At 45.2% G+C, this 20,663-nt stretch overlaps 1 protein-coding gene across 1 annotated transcript in view; it reads right to left on the reverse strand.

Annotated features, from left to right (window-relative positions):
- The window catches only part of LOC310788609 (neurabin-2-like), an 84,947-nt gene that overhangs the window by 45,408 nt on the left and 18,876 nt on the right, over positions 1-20,663 (reverse strand). Inside the window, exons 2-6 of the mRNA XM_083650136.1 lie at positions 8,194-8,601; positions 5,173-5,369; positions 4,243-4,743; positions 1,946-2,075; positions 892-1,106 (exon numbers count right to left, since the gene is read on the reverse strand). Of these exons, the coding sequence (XP_083506262.1) occupies positions 892-1,106; positions 1,946-2,075; positions 4,243-4,743; positions 5,173-5,369; positions 8,194-8,506 (1,356 nt within the window). The 5' untranslated portion in view covers positions 8,507-8,601. The remainder of the gene's footprint in view (positions 1-891; positions 1,107-1,945; positions 2,076-4,242; positions 4,744-5,172; positions 5,370-8,193; positions 8,602-20,663) is intronic.

The raw sequence follows: 20,663 nt of genomic DNA on the forward strand, positions 1-20,663 counted from the left end.
TGCCTCCGCCAACAAGTGAGCAGTTGAAATTCATGTCTGTCCAGACTTTGACGTTTGAGCCAAATGTGAAGAAATTTCATCAAGGCATTACTCATTACTGAGATATCGCGTTAACAAGCTTGAAAATGGTGTCCGTGAGGTCACAGTGACCTTGACCTTTGACCTCCAAAATCTAATCAGTTCATCCTTGAGTCCAAGTCGACGTTTGAACCAAATTGGAAGAAATCCCGTCAAGGCGTTCCTAAGATATCACATTAACGAACTTGGGAATAGCATTCTTGAGGTCACAGTGACCTTGAACTTTGACCTTTGACAACCAAAATATAATCAGTTCATCTTTGAGTCCAAATTGACGTTTGAGGCAAATTTGAAGAAATTCCACCAAGGCGTTCCTGAGATATCGGCATATCGCATTAACGAGCGACTGGTTGTCCGTGTCTGGAGGTCAGGAGCAAATCTAGCAGCTAAAATGTACACAGTGTGTGAGAGTTTAGGAACTGGATGACTAAACTAAACTACCTGAGGACAAGTGACTTGTGGACGTGTTGTCAGCGCCTGCCGCCTGCTGAAAAGAAAATCCTCCAGGTTTGAGTGACAAGCTGCCCCGCTGTCATGGAGTCCGTGGCTCGCTAAAAGCTGCTGGACCAGTGCTTTGAGCAGCAAGCCTGGAGCTGTTTTATGGAGCTTTTCTGATGGGAGAGTGGTTTTGTGGTTTTGTTGGACAATGGTGGTTGCTTCTGTACAGCTCTAGACGTGCTGTAGTATTTCACAAGGTGAGTAAGAGATGGCTTGACGTTCTATGATGGCAATGGCGGGGAAGCGTTGTCTCTTAAATGACGTTCATAGACACTAATGGCGGGTAATGAGTTAATAAACGAGCTAATATAATACCTCCTCTTCCTCGCCTGCCTTCTCCTCAGAGGACGGTGAGGATGTGGGCGGCGCCTTCTCTCCGTTCTCCAGGGAGGCGTGGACCTCAGCCTGCACCAGCCTGGCCCCGGCCTCCATGTCCCCCCGCTCGCCAGCTTGCGGCTCCCGCTCTGGGCCGCCGGTCGTACTCGAGCCCCTGGTCTCAGTCCCCGGCTGGGCCCCAGACTCCGGTTTGGCTTGAGAGACAGCGGAGGAGGCAGGGTTATTATCGTTAACAAAAACTAGTTGTGGAAAAACATGTTCTTTAACTGAAATAAAAATCCAAACAAGGCTTTGCAACAACAAAACTATAGCTGAAACTGTATTGTGTGCTTATTAAACTAACTCAAATAAATGAAAAAGATAGAGAAAATAGCTTTACTTCTTTGTCCGTTTATTTCATCCATACGCCTACAGTGCTATTTTGGGTGGATTCTGGTTAATAACAAAAACATACTGACTGACACACATCTGTGATAGTTGTCTTTTTGATGGTTGTTCATCTGCGCGAAGTCAATAAAAAGAGTTTTTTTTTATTACCAGGGCACAAAATCAGCACCAGCCACCATTAAATATGCAAGTGGCTGGTAGATTTGCTTCACTCACCAGTTAAAAAACAATGGTAATCTATTGAGTGACTGGTCAAATTTGAATATTCACGAGCCATTTAGCCAGTGGACAAAAAAGTTACTTTTGCGCCCTGCTTATTACACAATACTTTTTCTGACATTTTTGAATCTTGCCCCTTCTTGCCAGGTATTGGATTTTTTGCCAATCTTTTGGTCATTTGCTAATGCCAATACCCATATGTGCATATTTGATTTTATTTTATTAAAGTGTCAGTTTTTCGGCCTGTCACATCGGCAGAAATGTGGGTTTCAGGCCGATGCCAATACAGTATTTACTTTTAAAGCTTTTATCGACCGAGACTGATGACTGTGCATTCCCTACAAAAACAGACTAAAACTAACACTGAAACTAATAAAACCTAAACTAAACCTAAACCCGCTAAACGGATAATAATAATAATAATAACCTTGTTCAGAGGAAGAGAGCCGATCTCCTGTCTTTCCGGACAACGCCTCCTCCTTCTCTTGGCCGATGCCCGCCACTCCTTTGCTGCTCGGCCGAGAGTCTGCGCCCTCTCTTAGCCTCTCCCCCTCTCTTAGCCCCTCCCCCTCTCTTAGCCCCTCCCCCTCTCTTAGCCCCTCCCCCTCATGCAGCTCTGACCCCCGGCTGCTTCGGCTCCCGCTGTTGCCCCTCGTCCTGGTCCTCTGTACCTGCAGGGGACACCTTCGCCTGAGAGAGAGAGAGAGAGAGAGAGAGAGATGTAACAAGTCATAGTTTTGAGTAGTATAGTAACAACAATAAAGAAATGTCCAGACTTTTGGCTGGTATAGTGCATGTTAGACCAGTTATACAGTATAAGGGAAAAATAAAAATATACCAAAGAACTAAATGGACCCAGAAATTCAAAAGTAAATCACGAACAGCTGTTTTTAAAGGACAGTTCAGCCCCAAATCAAAAACATTAAAAAAAAACAAAAAAAACAACAACAGCAATGTCTCTTTCCAGAAATCATGACCCCGTTAATCAAGATAATCCACAAACCTTGTTGTGAGCAGTTTCATGTAGGATATATTTTATTTCAACTAAACTACACCCGCTACCTGCTAGCTAGCAGCAGCTAAGTAAAAGAAAGAAAATAGCTCCTACACGAAACTGTTCGCAACAAGGACTATGTTCGAACTCTCTTTGTTTCGTAAGGTTCCTAACTGAGTGAAATGTAATAATAGCAGTAGGAAGTAGTAGGAAGTAATAATAGCAATAATAATAAATGGAACTTATTTAGAGCTTTTCAAGAACTCAAAGATGCTTTAGACAATATACTAAACACTGAGGGGGTGGCCAACATTAGTGCACATATAGTGGACAAAGATAACACTATACAACAAACATTGTTTTTATCGTCTTTTGTTTATTTATTTTCTGTACCACTGAAAGGAGTTACACTTAAATTTCGTTGTACAGCTGTTCAATGACAATAAAGGTATTTGATTTGATTTGATTTGATTTGATTTGATTACGCGGGAGACGTCAGTGAGACAGACAGCGGACAAACAAAACAGACACACAAGGATGGCCGGGGGGCGGGGACTAAGAGAAGAGCCATGTCTTGAGGCTGTACATCAGTGGGACTTACCCCCCCAGATTTCCTGCAAAACGGCTCTCCACTCAATCTGAAATCCCCGCTGGCAAGATGGCCGCCCACACTCCCCTCCTTACCTGGCAGAATTCCTCCCCCATAAACATAAACATATCTTGGCCAATAAGTATCTAACATACAAAATAAAACAACCCGTAATATCTTAATTTTATGTAGAATGCAGAGGACATGTAACTGTTTAGTTAAACTTGCATTCCAGGAATATTATGCTCTAAAGATGACGTTAGTGGCTCGAGACTGTTTCGTCCTGAAACCCACACGCTTTGCGGTGGTGGTTTTAGCGGAACCTATGTGGGATTCGAGGCGTAACCTATGTGGGTTTTAGCGTAACCTATGTGGGATTCGAGGCGTAACCTATGTGGGGTTTGGCATAACCTATGTGGGATTCGAAATAACGCATCCGAGATATAAAACGTTATGAATATAGCCACGTTATAAACAACAAACTAACACTGGTGATCCGTATGGAAACAGTGTTACTCGAAATGGTTAAAAGTTCTATCAATTTGGTCATTTAGTGGCGTTTTACTGCCATGTAACATAACTAACTAGCGGCTAACATTAGCCACAGTAGGCATTACCAATGGATGCATTGCTCCTAAAGGGCTCCCGCCGCGTGAACTACAGTAATAATCAATGGGGAAAAAAACTATTTTTCACATGAGTGGGGCGCATGCTAAACCCACCGTGACGTCACAATGTACCAAATATCCCATTCATTTGAGGGCACAAAAAAAAGAAGCGAAATGAAGCAGCTGGCTACTGCACGTGTCGGAGGAAGCATGGTGCTAGTCTCGGCTCTCCCCAGTCCAACTGTCCCTTTAACAGTGTTGATTTTGGGATGAACTGTCCCTTTTAACAGTGTTGATTTTGGGATGAACTGTCCCTTTTAACAGTGTAGATTTTGGGATGAACTGTCCCTTCAACAGTGTAGATTTTGGGATGAACTGTCCCTTTTAACAGTGTAGATTTTGGGATGAACTGTCCCTTTAACAGTGTAGATTTTGGGATGAACTGTCCCTTTAACAGTGTAGATTTTGGGATGAACTGTCCCTTCAACAGTGTTTTAGGCATTTTTCATTCAAGTGAACCAGCTGCCACCCACCTTTCCCCCGGCTGCCCCTGGACGGGACCCGGGTGCGGGGGGTTTAGGTGGTTTGGGTGCGGGGGTGGGCACAGTGGGCTGACTGGGCAGAAGGTCGTTCCTCAAGTCGGCCTTCTCGAACACGGCGCTGAGCTGGCTGACCGTGGGGCTGACCGCCTCCCCGGGCCGAGACCCGGGCTCAGCGGGAAGGCCAGTGTGGGGCCCAGTGTGGGGTGCGGTGGGGGGCCCAGCGGGAGGTGCGGTAGGGGGCTCAGAGGCGGGGTTGAGCCCAGTGGGGGGGTCCAGCCGGTCCAGCCCGGGCCCGGTAGGGGAGTCCAGCCGGTCCAGCCCGGGCCCGGTGGGAGGGTCCAGCCGGTCCAGCCTGGGCCCGGTGGGGGGGTCCAGCCGGTCCAGAGCCTCGGTAGAGCCGTTGAAACGAGCCACGACGTCCAGACGCCCGGCCTGGAAACCAGACGCACGCTCCTTCTTCAGCAAGATCCGGTTGGTGGCCGCCTGCTTCTCCTGAAGGAGACAGAAACATTCAAATAGAAAAAAAATCTCCTCAAGTCCCTTTTTTTTTACTTTAGTCTTAATAAAGTAAAAAAGTTACTTTAGTCTCTTTAGTCGAAAGAAAGAAAAAAGAGGGGGGAACTGCTATTCTAAAAACAGTTCTTATATAATGTATTTCCTTAACCTTCTTGTTTCTTCCTAAGAAAAAACTATTAAAACTACTATAAAAAATTATTGGTATTCTTGAAATGAGAGTTCTCAAAATTGTTCTTGATTCTTTCTTAACTTTAAGACAGCCCTTTGCCTTAAAATTCCTACAGTGAAAAGGTAAGCCTCTAATATACATTTAAACACATTTTAGACAAGTAGGTTATAGTTCAAAGTCTTCATATAGGTTCACCTACGCCTAACATCAACATTTATTGTAAATATTTATTTGACCTGTAGGGTGCGCTGTTCAAAAATCTTCCTGGTCTCCTGGAGCTTGGAGAGGCCGCTGGCCGAGCCTCCGCCTCCCCGCTTGGGGTCAAAGCGGTGGACCCTCTCGGACACCGTGGCGCCCAGTTTGAGCAGAGCGCTGTGGTCCACGTTTTCGTTAAGGCTGGAGGCCCGCGGCAGAGACAGCTTCATGTCTTTACCTGCAAACAACAGCTGAGTTGAGTCAATTGTTAGAAGGTCTTCTAACTACCCTGCTAGTCACAGACCAGCTAAAAAAACAGGAGAGTTTGGGGAACCCTACACGCAAGAGGGTAAGCTAACCTGGTAGCTGCCATTAGCATTATGACAATACTCTCTGACCAATCAGTTGTCTGCAGAGTTTTCACATCACCTGTTGGTATGGCGTCAGCTTGCCACAAGACGAGTAGCGTCGAGGCGAGATGAGCCAGTGTCGGTACCGATGTAGGTACTGGCTGTGTTCGGCCTGACAGTTCTGTTCAGAGTCCTGCGACTACAGATGACGTCACGACTTCAAGCATTATGATTGTAGGTCTGAACAAGGCGAGCACTGAGGCCAAACAGTGACGTTAGCTAGATAGACGTCCGCATTAGCAAGCAACCTGATGATTTAACATTGATCATGTTGGATACATTTATAACATTGATAACATTAGCTTGCTTGCTAATGGACAAATTGCTAACTAGCTACAGTAGCTGATTTACCAGCCAGATCAACCCTGGAGAATGTAACTCAACTCAGGGGGAAAACTATTGTTGACATCGGTCTATGGAGGGACCTTCATCTTAGCTTGTTGTTGTTGTGTTAGCTTGGCATGAAACAGAAGACCTGAGCCCTGTACTACGAAACTAGTTTAACAGATCCGCGATAAGTCCCTTTGATCTGGTTTGACTGAACAGGATCAAAGCTATCTAGTTAACTGATACTACGACGCTGGTTTTTTACTAGGTAAGTGGACCTGGGATCTGCCTGTGCACGCGCACGTTTTTCGCTCGTGCACAGGCGCGCGTCCACGCGAAAGAGGTGCGCTAGCCAATCACAGTATGAACAGCTGAGTTGATCCACGCCCACACCCATTTCCACACCCATTTCCTCGTTCAATGAAAGCGCAGTGCATGATCAGAGTTTTAGCGGATATTTAATGTATCCGCGATTTAATGTCAGAATGAAAATCCGCGTTGGATAGTCTGCTGAAGGGCTGTCTAAAGCAGCAGCTTGTATTCACATCAGTCATTTGATTTACTTCGATCAGCGATTTCTGTCTGATACAGCTGCATACATTGATACAGCAGCAACAAATGTAATCTCAGTCTATACATTTCCACAATCTGTAAGCCTATTTAGACCATAGATTTAGAAACGCATGCTCAATGAATAATGATCTCTATCACTCATGTGTGTGGTTGCACTGATCGAATAATTCATATATAAAATAGCCTAGTATAAAGCCTAATAGCCTACTATAAAAGAGAAAACTGCTGAACTGAATTGAGACGATGCGGATTTTCTGGCATGTAGGAGAATATCACCCTCACTCCATTTGAGGGTCCATTCATGATATGCGCCGCGGTGATTAATAGTGATCATATTTCTCCACGCATCGTTGAGCTGTTAAGACATAAAGTGGTAAGTAGGCTTAATTTAATTATGTAGCCTACAGAGCCACAAATGTTTTTCTTGTTATATTCTCAGTTGACTGCAATCTATTTTTCATATGGCGATCTTATATGAACGGTGAGTGACTCCAGAGAGCCGATTATATGGGTCTGTCATGGATTTTGATCTTATCCTCTAAGCTAACCTGGTCGCGACCAGGTTAGCTTTGTAGCGTCAGTTGCCATGGTGATTGAAAGTTAACTTGCTTTGTAGTACGGCTAAACCAGGTTTAAACTCAAACTTACTCGGATAAGGCATTAAACTAGCTTCGTAGTACAGGCTACTGATATCACTGTTTTACCACAATAAACGGCTGGTTGGAGACTAACTAACTGTGGTTTTAGTTGGCTAGTTAGCTTGCCATTCAAAAAAAAAAGTTTTAGCTAACAAGCTACGCTCTGTATAGGTTTATGACTAAGCTACTGATGTTGTTGGACATTAGAGCGCATTAATACTAGAATGACCACACCATGGATATATTCCTCCACCCACAAGTGAGCAGTCGACATCCATGTTTGTCCAGACTTTGACATTTGAGCCAAATGTGAAGAAATTCCGTCAAGGCGTTACTGAGATATTGTGTTAACAAGTTGGAAAATGGCATTCGTGAGGTCACAGTGACCTTGACCTTTGACCACCAAAATGTAATCAGTTCATCCTTGAGTCCAAGTTGACCTTTGAGCCAAATTTGACGAAATTCCGTCAAAGAGTTCGTGAGATATCGCGTTAACAAACATTGGACGGGCGGACGGGCGGACGGACAGACGGATGGACAACCCGAAAGCATAATGCCTCTGGCTCGGCTATCCCTGGAGGAGGCATAAAAATACTAATTATACACACATTCAGTCATCCTAAATACACTGGTGTTAATGCACAAGCATTATATAGAATTAATATCATATATATATATATACCATTGTATTTAAATGTGTGTTTACGAGATGGTAGATATCTGCTATTAGCGTACATTACCTAGCATAAAGTGTATTTTTACGCTCTCACATTTATTTTCAAAAAGCAAGGCTCATGTTCATGAGAAATGCTGCTGTACACTTGAATCCCAAATGTCCGATAACATCAGTAGCTTAGCTTGTTAGCTAATTCTAAAGCTGTCTGACATTTTTGGCACGTTAAGCCGATGTACAGCCAATCACACTATGTGAAGTCATGAAGCCAAACATATCTGGCGGGCCGACCAGATCCGGTACCTACACCGGTACCTACACTGGTACCATGGGGTGGAAAAGTGCCATTAGGCAGAATAACTATGTCAATATAATTTCCCTCGTAAATAAAAACAACAACAAAACATTCTGGTGTCTCTCTCAGAAAACACGACGTCTCACCGATCATGTTGGCGCCGTCCTCGTCGTCGCCGGGCGACTGCATCTGCATGAACATGTTCTTGATGCGGTGCACGTTGGAGCCGTACCTCCGGCCTCTGCCCCCCGGGCGGGGCAGGGGGGCGGGCTTGGAGGTGAGGTTAGGGGCGGAGCCTCCGTTGGCGGTGGCGTTGAGGTGGTCGGTAGCCTGCTTCAGCGCCGCCAGCCCTGCCTCGTAGGCGTTGCGGTGGGGCGAGGGACTCCGCAGGTTCCCCCCACCGCTGCCCCCGGAGGCCCCGCTGCCCCCAGTGGCCGACGGGGGCTCAGTCTTCATCATGGCTGGTAAATCAAACGCACCCCGGTGAACGGCAGGTTAGCATTGAGGACGACGGCAGCATTCTGGGGGCTGTTTGATTTTCACCTTGTGTCCTCCTGAATCAGACAGACAGACACACAGGTAGGTTAGTGACTTTGTGATGAAGGCCTGTTTTTTATCAAGTAAACTAGTGTAAAGTTGGGAAACTACGTTAACGATAACCGATTAACTGATTGTTAAGGTGCGCAACTAACGGTTAAGGAAAATGCATGAAACTCCCATCCCTAGTCCAAAGTGATCAGAGTGAAGTCAAGTGATTACATTGTTTGCAAAAGTGTTCAAGTGAAGATTTTAAGTGTTAATCATAGTATACAGTATATACTTGAATAGTACTGTAACGTTATGAACGAGTACTCGAGTACTGGAGTACCCGAGTACTCTCGCCCATCCCTAAGTCATATACGTAGCAGTGTAGGGTAACAGAAGAAGGAGAAGAGAAGATCATTATTATTTTATGTGCATCCCGGTAGGACTGTGGTTGTTTCAATTCAGACTGAAGAGATATATGATCAGGAAAGACAGAGAGAGACAGACAGACAGACAGACAGACAGACAGACAGACAGACCGACAGACAGACAGACAGACAGACAGACAGACCGACAGACGAAGAGAGAGAGAGGGACAGAGAGGGAGAGAGAGGGGTAGAGAGAAGGAGAGGGAGAGAGACAGAGAGAGATAGGAAGACAGATACAGTAGACAGACGGAGAGAAAGACAGATACAGACAGAGAGAGAGAAAGACAGACAGACAGACAGACAGACACAGAGAGAGAAAGACAGATAGAGACAGAGAGAGAGATGTTCTTACTCATCTGTCATAAATAGAATGTGCAGGTCTCCTCTGCTCACTGACAGCAGAGAGGAGGAGGTGAGGAGGTGTAGAGGAGGAGGTGAAGAGGAGGTGTAGAGGAGGAGGTGAGGAGGAGAAGGTGTAGAGGAGGTGAGGAGGAGGTGCAGAGGAGGAGGTGTAGAGGAGGAGGTGAGGAGGTGTAGAGGAGAAAGTGTAGAGGAGGAGGTGAGGAGGAGGTGTAGAGGAGAAAGTGTAGAGGAGAAGGTGTAGAGGAGGAGGCGAGGAGGATGTGCAGAGGAGGAGGTGTAGAGGAGGAGGAGGTGAGGAGGAGGTGTAGAGGAGGAGGAGGTGTAGAGGAGGAGGTGTAGAGGAGGAGGAGGTGAGGAGGAGGAGGTGAGGAGGAGGTGTAGAGGAGGAGGTGTAGAGGAGGAGGAGGTGTAGAGGAGGAGGTGAGGAGGAGGAGGAGGTGTAGAGGAGGAGGTGAGGAGGAGGTGTAGAGGAGGAGGAGGTGAGGAGGAGGTGTAGAGGAGGAGGAGGTGCAGAGGAGGAGGTTTATGGGAGGAGGAGGTGTAGAGGAGGAGGTGAGGAGGAGGTGCAGAGGAGGAGGAGGTGTAGAGGAGGAGGAGAGGAGGAAGTGTAGAGGAGGAGAGGAGGAGGAGGTGTAGAGGAGGTGGTGAAGAGGAGGAGGTGTAGAGGATGAGGTGTAGAGGAGGTGTAGAGGAGGAGGTGAAGAGGAGGTGTAGAGGAGGAGGTGTAGAGGAGGTGTAGAGGAGGAGGAGAGGAGGAGGTGTAGAGGAGGAGGTGAAGAGGAGGAGGTGAGGAGGAGAAGGTGTAGAGGAGGAGGTGAGGAGGAGAAGGTGTAGAGGAGGAGGTGAGGAGGAGAAGGTGTAGAGGAGCAGGTGAGGAGGAGGTGTAGAGGAGGAGGTGTATGGGAGGAGGAGGTGTAGAGGAGGAGGAGAGGAGGAAGTGTAGAGGAGGAGAGGAGGAGGAGGAGGTGTACAGGAGGAGGTGAAGAGGAGGAGGTGTAGAGGAGGAGGTGAGGAGGAGGTGTAGAGGAGGAGGTGAGGAGGAGAAGGTGTAGAGGAGGAGGTGAGGAGGAGGTGTAGAGGAGGAGGTTTATGGGAGGAGGAGGTGTAGAGGAGGAGGAGAGGAGGAAGTGTAGAGGAGGAGAGGAGGAGGAGGTGTAGAGGAGGAGGTGAAGAGGAGGAGGTGTAGAGGAGGAGGTGAAGAGGAGGTGTAGAGCAGGAGGAGAGGAGGTGTAGAGGAGGAGAGGAGGTGTAGAGGAGGAGGTGTAGAGGAGGAGGAGGTGAAGAGGAGGACGTGTAGAGGAGGTGTAGAGGAGATGGTGTAGATGAGGAGGAGGTGTAGAGGAGGGAGGTGTAGAGGAGGAGGAGGTGTAGAGGAGGAGGAGGTGTAGAGGAGGAGGTGTAGAGGAGGAGGAGGTGTAGAGGAGGAGGAGGTGTAGAGGAGGAGGAGGTGTAGAGGAGGAGGAGGTGAGGAGGAGGAGGAGGTGTAGAGGAGGAGGAGGTGTAGAGGAGGAGGAGGTGTAGAGGAGGACGTGTAGAGGAGGAGGAGGTGAGGAGGAGGTGTAGAGGAGGAGGAGGTGAGGAGGAGGTGTAGAGGAGGAGGTGTAGAGGAGGAGGTGTAGAGGAGGAGGTGTAGAGGAGGAGGAGGTGTAGAGGAGGAGGTGAGGAGGAGGAGGAGGTGTAGAGGAGGAGGTGAGGAGGAGGAGGAGGTGAGGAGCAGGTGTAGAGGAGGAGGAGGTGAGGAGGAGGAGGAGGTGTAGAGGAGGTGAGGAGGAGGAGGAGGTGAGGAGGAGCTGTAGAGGAGGAGGAGGTGTAGAGGAGGTATAGAGGAGGAGAAGGTGTAGAGGAGGAGGTGAGGAGGAGGAGGTGTAGAGGAGGTATAGAGGAGGAGAAGGTGTAGAGGAGGAGGTGAGGAGGAGGAGGTGTAGAGGAGGAGGTGAAGAGGAGGAGGAGGTGTAGAGGAGGAGGAGGTGTAGAGGAGGACATGTAGAGGAGGTGTAGAGGAGATGGTGTAGATGAGGAGGAGGTGTAGAGGAGGGAAGTGTAGAGGAGGAGGAGGTGTAGAGGAGGAGGTGTAGAGGAGGAGGAGGTGTAGAGATGATGGAGCTGAAAGCTTTCATTGGACTTGTTTGGGCAGGTGAGAACAACACCATGTGACCTGTGGTGGCACCAGGACTAGGCCTGTGAAATACATGGATATTATACGGATATGGTGATATCAGAATAACTTGATTTGTTTGAAGGGGAAATATGACACTAACGTTACATCTCGTCTTGACGCCCAATTCTGCTCAACATTAAATACAGATACACATATGGACGGAGCTCTTCTGAACAGCTGTTTTCTGAAAGCTTACGGATATGCATGAAGTGGAGCAGCAGTACCACACACACACTCACACATTGACCCCTTTACTGCCACCTAGTGGATGTATAGCTCAACATTATACCGACGTGAAAGACACATCCAGTATGTGGGCAGTTACGGTTACATCATTTGAAACTGACATTTATTTTTGGATGAAAACGGAGCATAAATAAGCTTTTAGATGTTGTGTCTTTTCCTAGTGGCTGCTAGGGATGGGCATCGAATTTCGAATTTTCGAATAATCGTTGTTATTATCAAGGTCGACTTTTATTATTGAAATTCGAAATTCGAAAAAAAAAAAAAAAATTTTTTTTTTTTTTTTTTGAGTGAAATGTTGCATTGTCTCCCCTGATTCTAAGTATAGTCAAATCGCTATAAGCATTTTAAGCAAGGTTTATGGAAAAATGAATGGCGGATGAAATCCCATGAAGAGGGAGAGGGGGTGACTTTGGCACCCCTTTGGCACTCAGACCTGAGCCTACTAAATATTTAATGAACCACAACCACTCATGATTGTCAAAACTGTTTTTTATTTTCGAAAATGTCAATGTAAAAAAAATTAAAAATGTAAAAAAAAAAAAAAAAAAAATTTTTTTTTTTTTTTTTACATTTTTTTTTTTTTTTTCGAAATTCGAATTAAATTCGAATTTGGCCAGCGAATTTCGAATAGTGTTTTTGCTAGAAATGCCCATCCCTAGTGGCTGCATAACAGTAACGTGATGTCATTTTCTGAACTTACCAGACTGTTCTAGCTGTTCTCTTTGCCTTTACCCACTGAGTCATTAGATCCACATTACTGAGTGATTATTTATCAAAACTCTCCTGCCTTGGCCACACTGATCCATCAGAAAATGGACAGAACGGATAGACGGATAGATTTATGTCCGTTGCATGTACAAGTAACCTACTTGTACAGCAGGTGGCGGTAAGCACCTTGAAGGTGTCAGCGACCCGCCTATAAACCGAGAGAAGAAGAAAGCTGGCGTCAGCTAGCTGTTAGCTCTGTGCGCTACGTTACTTATGTGGCAATAAAATGCCACCGAATGACCAGATTAGATGGTGAAATCAGACGGTGACACTGACTATCACGTTGTACAACAGCGGGATGGTGTACACAGCATTAATTATAGCCTCCTTCACCGCCTCGGCCGCCATCTTCTTTGAAAAGTTGAAAGAAATCTCGGAATGCCTCCTCTCGAGACCTCGACTCTGATTGGCTAAACGGACAGTGACTATCCGACCATCCGATACGTCCATCCAGAAAAAGTTCATCCCTCTTCAACTTTCTGTCCATCAAAACGTATGCAAATTTTCTGGACACGTACGCTTCTGAGTACTCCACGGACAGTCGGACAGCTGTCATTGAAAATGAATGGAAGTGAACAGAGAAATGAACGCACACGGACAGACACCACGGATCAGTGTGGCCAAGGCCTCAGTGTGTATATTGTGAAAGCACCAATATTTGTCCTCCCTACAATTATGGCTGGGTATTGGTTCAAATTTCAAGAATCGATTTGATTCCGATTCACAAGGTTCCGATGATTGATTATTCCCGATTCTATTCTATTCCGATTCGATTAATTTCAATATTGATTTGGTTAGTGATACTAAAACATGTTTTTTGAGCTGTAACCTGAATTACATGACTGTCCAGTTATGTAACACAGGGGTTCCAAACCTTTTTTGCGCCAAGTAGATACATGGGGGGAAAAAGTTGCGGACCGGTTGTCAATTTTAAGGGTTTTAGTGACATATACTTATTCACCAGGTGGTGACAAAGGGTAAATAACAACCTTTTCATCTGTCAATAAAGACACTTTCACAATTATGCACAGTGATTTGATTTCAGCCTATATAATTTCTAAAAGTAGATATTAATGATCAAACATTTCCATTTATGTAGCCTACAGTATTTATGTTTTTGTTTCAACTACAAACATAAATAAACATCAACTTGAAACTATGTTTCAACTACCACACACAGCCTATAATATTATAGCCTATGTTTATAAAAAAAAAAAAAAAAAAAAAAATCGATCTCTGGACATATGAATCGATATCAAAGGATTAAAATAAAAATCGATTAAAAATCGAAGAATCAATTTTTTTTAACCCAGCCCTACCTACAATATTGTCACAATATCAAACATATTGTGATCTTTGATTTTGTCCATATCTCCCAGCCCTAAAAAGTACTTGTAGCATCTCACACATGGCTTTGACTTACAAATTCATATTTAGCATTTCTTCTTCATGTGTTCTGTTGTTACCTGGTTTGAACTAGTGCTGCACGATTTGGGGAAAAGGTGCGATTAGCGATTAGGGTGGACAATATTGCGATTGCGATTGTGATTGCGATATAATAAACAAGAGGTATCTAGGGATGTGCCGGCATGAGTTTTTGACGGTATGATAACCTTGGACAAAAATACCACGGTTTCACATATCACAGACTAAAATACATGAAATATGTTACAATTTAAAATATATTAAAACTAAAAAAATAAAACAATTTGAAATTAAATTATCTTTACAAAAAAATAAAACATTTTGAGACATTTGCCTGTCCCAAACATGTAAAAAAGAAACACCAGTCAAATAGAAACTGCACTGTGTTACAGCACATAGAAGATGGCTCAGCAAAGTTGCAAAGTTAGTTACATGTCTGTCCAGCAATACTAATGAATGATACACCCCGTTTATTTATTTTGTAGCGACAGATGGCCTTAAACGCCACACTCACGTGACGCTTCTTGAGAGAGAGAGGTGAGAACGTGCATCTGCAGACTTTTATCGAGGGACCATGAAGGCGTCATGTGACAGGCTACGCTAGTTGAAGCCTGGAGGTGATGCTGCCAGTGCTGGCAGCTGCGACAGTGTTTTGCTATCAACCTTGTTAATCTCGTTATATTCTTCATCACAGCGGGTCATCCCCACTGTGTACTTAATCGCGCACTAGTTCTGCATAAGCACCTGCAGCTCTCTCCTTATTTTACTGACGTTCTCTGATCACACGGCTGTTTACATGCGTTTCTGAATGAACGGCTAGCTAGTTATTAGCATAGCTTGCTGTTAGCGATCATGGATGTTCTCTCTCGCCCTCTCGGTAGATAATATGTAAGCTTGCTGCACATAACATTACTTATTTGCGGGAGTGCATGGGAGAAGTCTCCCGCTAGTATTGATGCCCAGTGTGATGGCAGAGAAACGTGTGTTTGCTGCGTCGCGTGTAACGTTAGTTTAGAGGAGGCTCTCACACACACACACACACACTCAAAAAGACGTGAAAAAAAAAAAAATCGCACACTTTTGCGGTTATGTAATCGCACGTGCTGACATCGCGATTGCGATTGCGATTCGATTAATCGTGCAGCACTAGTTTGAACACCACAGAAGAAGAGACAGACCAGTCCATCATGTTAGATAAGGTTACAGAGTGGACTCAGACTGGGGCTGAGTTCAGCCCACACAACACGTAGGCTAGCACAGTGATACTAACTCAACCTGAGGCTCTAGAGGTTGTGTTGTAAAATGACAACAAAGAAGAAACTCAAGTAACGTAACACCTTCTCTTCCCTATTTTCAACCCAATGTGAGTGCAAGTGTTCCAGTGAATTCACCTGGTTTGTTTATATGAAGTAGCAGCAGCTCACCTAGACGAGCTTGTTGTTTATATGAAGTAGCAGCAGCTCACCTAGACGAGCTTGTTGTTTATATGAAGTAGCAGCAGCTCACCTAGACGAGCTTGTTGTTTATATGAAGTAGCAGCAGCTCACCTAGACGAGCTTGTTGTTTATATGAAGTAGCAGCAGCTCACCTAGACGAGCTTGTTGTTTATATGAAGTAGCAGCAGCTCACCTAGACGAGCTTGTTGTTTATATGAAGTAGCAGCAGCTCACCTAGACGAGCTTGTTGTTTATATGAAGTAGCAGCAGCTCACCTAGACGAGCTTGTTGTTTATATGAAGTAGCAGCAGCTCACCTAGACGAGCTTGTTGTTTATATGAAGTAGCAGCAGCTCACCTAGACGAGCTTGTTGTTTATATGAAGTAGCAGCAGCTCACCTAGACGAGCTTGTTGTTTATATGAAGTAGCAGCAGCTCACCTAGACGAGCTTGTTGTTTATATGAAGTAGCAGCAGCTCACCTAGACGAGCTTGTTGTTTATATGAAGTAGCAGCAGCTCACCTAGACGAGCTTGTTGTTTATATGAAGTAGCAGCAGCTCACCTAGACGACTAGCTTGTTCAGAGAGCAGTATAAACATGATGAGCACAGCTGAGTAAACTAACTACTTTTCGTGGCAAATATAACATCCACGCTCGGTGGCTGCATCGGGCTGAGATGAAGAGAACGATGGGGAGCATCAGGAGAGCTGAGGAGCTGGTATGATCTTCACAGACACAAGAAGCAGGAGAGCTGAGGAGCTGGTATGATCTTCACAGACACAAGAAGCAGGAGAGCTGAGGAGCTGGTATGATCTTCACAGACACAAGCAGCAGGAGAGCTGAGGAGCTGGTATGATCTTCACAGACACAAGCAGCAGGAGAGCTGAGGAGCTGGTATGATCTTCACACACACAAGCAGCAGGAGAGCTGAGGAGCTGGTATGATCTTCACAGACACAAGCAGCAGGAGAGCTGAGGAGCTGGTATGATCTTCACAGACACAAGCATCAGGAGAGCTGAGGAGCTGGTATGATCTTCACAGACACAAGCAGCAGGAGAGCTGAGGAGCTGGTATGATCTTCACAGACACAAGCAGCAGGAGAGCTGAGGAGCTGGTATGATCTTCACAGACACAAGCATCAGGAGAGCTGAGGAGCTGGTATGATCTTCACACACACAAGCAGCAGGAGAGCTGAGGAGCTGGTATGATCTTCACAGACACAAGCAGCAGGAGAGCTGAGGAGCTGGTATGATCTTCACAGACACAAGCAGCAGGAGAGCAGAGGAGTTGGTATGATCTTCACAGACACAAGCAGCAGGAGAGCTGAGGAGCTGGTATGATCTTCACAGACACAAGCAGCAGGAGAGCTGAGGAGCTGGTATGATCTTCACAGACACAAGCAGCAGGAGAGCTGAGGAGCTGGTATGATCTTCACAGACACAAGCAGCAGGAGAGCTGAGGAGCTGGTATGATCTTCACAGACACAAGCATCAGGAGAGCTGAGGAGCTGGTATGATCTTCACAGACACAAGCAGCAGGAGAGCTGAGGAGCTGGTATGATCTTCACAGACACAAGCATCAGGAGAAACAACAGGTATTGACTGAGCCAACAAATGAATAGGCACCTCATTTCATGTGGCCTGCGAGAGCTAGCAAAGAATACAATTCTAATGAGTTCTAATAGTCCCAGGCTACTACTGTGTTGTCTGTTTGCCATTTGTTTTCCTACAATAGCCAGGCAATACCTTGTGATACGGCCAGACAGTTCTCTCTTGCGCGCGCGCGCGCACACACACACACACACACACACACACACACACACACACACACACACACACACACACACACACACACACACACTGAAACCACAGTATGTCTTGTGACACTCTCTTGCCAAACAGTAGTTTCACACACACACACACACACACACACACACACGTAGCTATTAGATGATTTGAGTAACTGAATACTAGTGTTATCATTCATGTGTGATGTTGTAATAATGTCATATTTGTAATAGTTGGTAGATTAATTGATGAAGATGTGGGCATCAATACTGTTGAGCTATTATTGATGAAGCTGATTGAATTGAACTACGTCCCCAAAGCCCGAGATCACGTCATCAAATATCTTCTGTTGTCCTGACCTACAGCCCACAACCCAAAGATCATCAGTTTACTGTCAGAGAAGACTAACCAAACCACAACATATTCACATTTACATTAGAATTTTGGTATTTTGTTCTTAAAAAATTAGTCTTAAACGATTATAGATTATAAAAAATAGTTGACGATTAATTTTCTGTTGAATAATTGATTCGTTGTTGCAGCACACACACGTGAACATTAGTGATCATATCCACATTAAAGGAAAAATGCCTTAAAGCAGTTCAAATGGGGGTACACAGGGGGTTCCCCCAATGTCTGAGTAGCCAGCCAGATAGGAAAGTTAGCCGGCGGAGGGATGGGCCCTGGACTTTAGGGGGGTCCCGGGACATGCTCCCCCGGACGCAAATGTTGTATGTTTTAAAGTAAAATGCCTCAATCTGGTGTCAGAGAGCACAATTCAGAGGCTAGATCTATGAAGAACGACACATATGACATCATCTTTACTGTGCTGTGGCTTAGTTCACTGCTGTTCTGTTAACTTCTACTGCCACATCATCATGTTCAGTTAATACAGCTTGACCTAACTCCCCACATCTTTTTTTAATCTAAAATAATAGCCGGCCAGACAGAGGCCAGTTAGGTCAGTTAGCTATTTAGCAACTGGCGCTGTGGGAGCCACCGTACAAGTACCCCTAGGGGTACTTTGAAGGAAATGGCCTGCATTTATATAGCGCTTTTATCCAAAGCACACTTTACAGTCAGTAGGTACATTCACCCATTCACACACTTTACAGTCAGTAGGTACATTCACCCATTCACACACTTTACAGTCAGTAGGTACATTCACCCATTCACACACTTTACAGTCAGTAGGTACATTCACCCTAGGGATGTCAATTTTCGGTTAATTTCACTTTCGATTAACCGACGCTAATAATCGATTAACCTATCGGTTAATTCATAATTTTTTAATATTATTATTATTATTTTTTTTTTTTTTTTGTCTATTTACTCAATGAGCTCATGCCCAAACAAGGCGTGTCTATTTAGATGCTGAAATGTTAATGCTTTTAGTGTTAGAATTATGCCTTTATTTTTTGTTGGCTTTGCTGAAATTTATAAGTTTATTGCCACATTTTGATCAGGTAATCATTCCAAAATCATTCTGGCTCTTATATGGATGACAAGTTGTCATCCATTTCAGCATCTAAATAGACACGCCTTGTTTGGGCATGAGCTCATTGAGTAAATATACAAAAAAAAAAAAAAAAAAAAAATTTTTTTTTTTTTTTTTAATATTAACTGATAGACCGACAGCAATAACCGAACAACGACGTTAGCGACGGTTAATCGATTAACGGTTAACCGTTGACATCCCTAATTCACCCATTCACACACTTTACAGTCAGTAGGTACATTCACCCATTCACACACCGATGGCGGCAAGCTGCATCAGGAGCAATTTGGGGTTCAGTATCTTGCCCAAGGACACTTCGACATGCAGACTGGAGGAGGCAGGAACCGACATCACAAGTGAAGCACGGCCATGTTTCTCACGGACATCACAAGTGAAGCACGGCCATGTTTCTCACCGACATCACAGGTGAAGCACGGCCATGTTTCTCACTGACATCACAAGTGAAGCACGGCCATGTTTCTCACCGACATCACAAGTGAAGCACGGCCATGTTTCTCACCGACATCACAAGTGAAGCACGGCCATGTTTCTCACTGACATCACAAGTGAAGCACGGCCATGTTTCTCACTGACATCACAAGTGAAGCACGGCCATGTTTCTCACCGACATCACAAGTGAAGCACGGCCATGTTTCTCACTGACATCACAAGTGAAGCACGGCCATGTTTCTTACTGACATCACAACTGAAGCACGGCCATGTTTCTCAAAGCACGGCCATGTTTTTTCACTGACATCACAAGTGAAGCACGGCCATGTTTCTTACTGACATCACAAGTGAAGCACGGCCATGTTTCTCACTGACATCACAAGTGAAGCACGGCCATGTTTCTTACTGACATCACAAGTGAAGCACGGCCATGTTTCTCACTGACATCACAAGTGAAGCACGGCCATGTTTCTCACTGACATCACAAGTGAAGCACGGCCATGTTTCTCAAAGCACGGCCATGTTTCTCACTGACATCACAAGTGAAGCACGGCCATGTTTCTTACTGACATCACAAGTGAAGCACGGCCATGTTTCTCAAAGCACGGCCATGTTTTTTCACTGACATCACAAGTGAAGCACGGCCATGTTTCTTACTGACATCACAAGTGAAGCACGGCCATGTTTCTCACTGACATCACAAGTGAAGCACGGCCATGTTTCTTACTGACATCACAAGTGAAGCACGGCCATGTTTCTCAAAGCACGGCCATGTTTTTTCACTGACATCACAAGTGAAGCACGGCCATGTTTCTCATGTTTCTCATTGATATCACAAGTTCAGAAGTGAAGCACGGCCATGTTTCTCATTGATATCACAAGTTCACAAGTGAAGCACGGCCATGTTTCTCACTGACATCACAAGTGAAGCACGGCCATGTTTCTCACTGACATCACAAGTTCACAAGTGAAGCACGGCCATGTTTCTCACTGCATTGTAAAAGTATTGCAAAATGAATTGACCAATGGGGGGGGGGGGGGGGGGGGTCACCCAGTGTTCCCTGTTTTGAGCGAGCTGAAGAGCTATTTTAGGTACAAGCTTGTCATGCCCAGATCCTCTTCATAGAGATTGAGGAAGTCCTTCCTGCTGCAGTGAAGTTTTTTCATCAACATGGTCGTTGATTGAAAGGGGGCGGGGCTACTGTACATTGGTACAAATAGTTTGAGAACCACTGCATCAAGGGATAGTTGACATTTTATCCCTATTTGCTACTTGGTGATGATGTTGGTTGGTAGAGTTCTTTCTCAGGACACTCCCTGCTGTTCCTCTTAGTAGCTCTGGAAAGATGGGCAAAAACCAATGCAAGGCTGAGCCTCACTGAAATGTACTTGAGGACATTTCAGTGAGCTTCAGTCAGCTTGTACATACTGGAGCTTCAGTCAGCTTGTACATACTGTCTGGAGCTTCAGTCAGCTTGTACATACTGGAGCTTCAGTCAGCTTGTACATACTGGAGCTTCAGTCAGCTTGTA

The sequence above is a fragment of the Poromitra crassiceps genome (genome assembly GCF_964638095.1).
Source record: "Poromitra crassiceps genome assembly, chromosome: 13".
NCBI classification, from domain to species: domain Eukaryota; kingdom Metazoa; phylum Chordata; class Actinopteri; order Beryciformes; family Melamphaidae; genus Poromitra; species Poromitra crassiceps.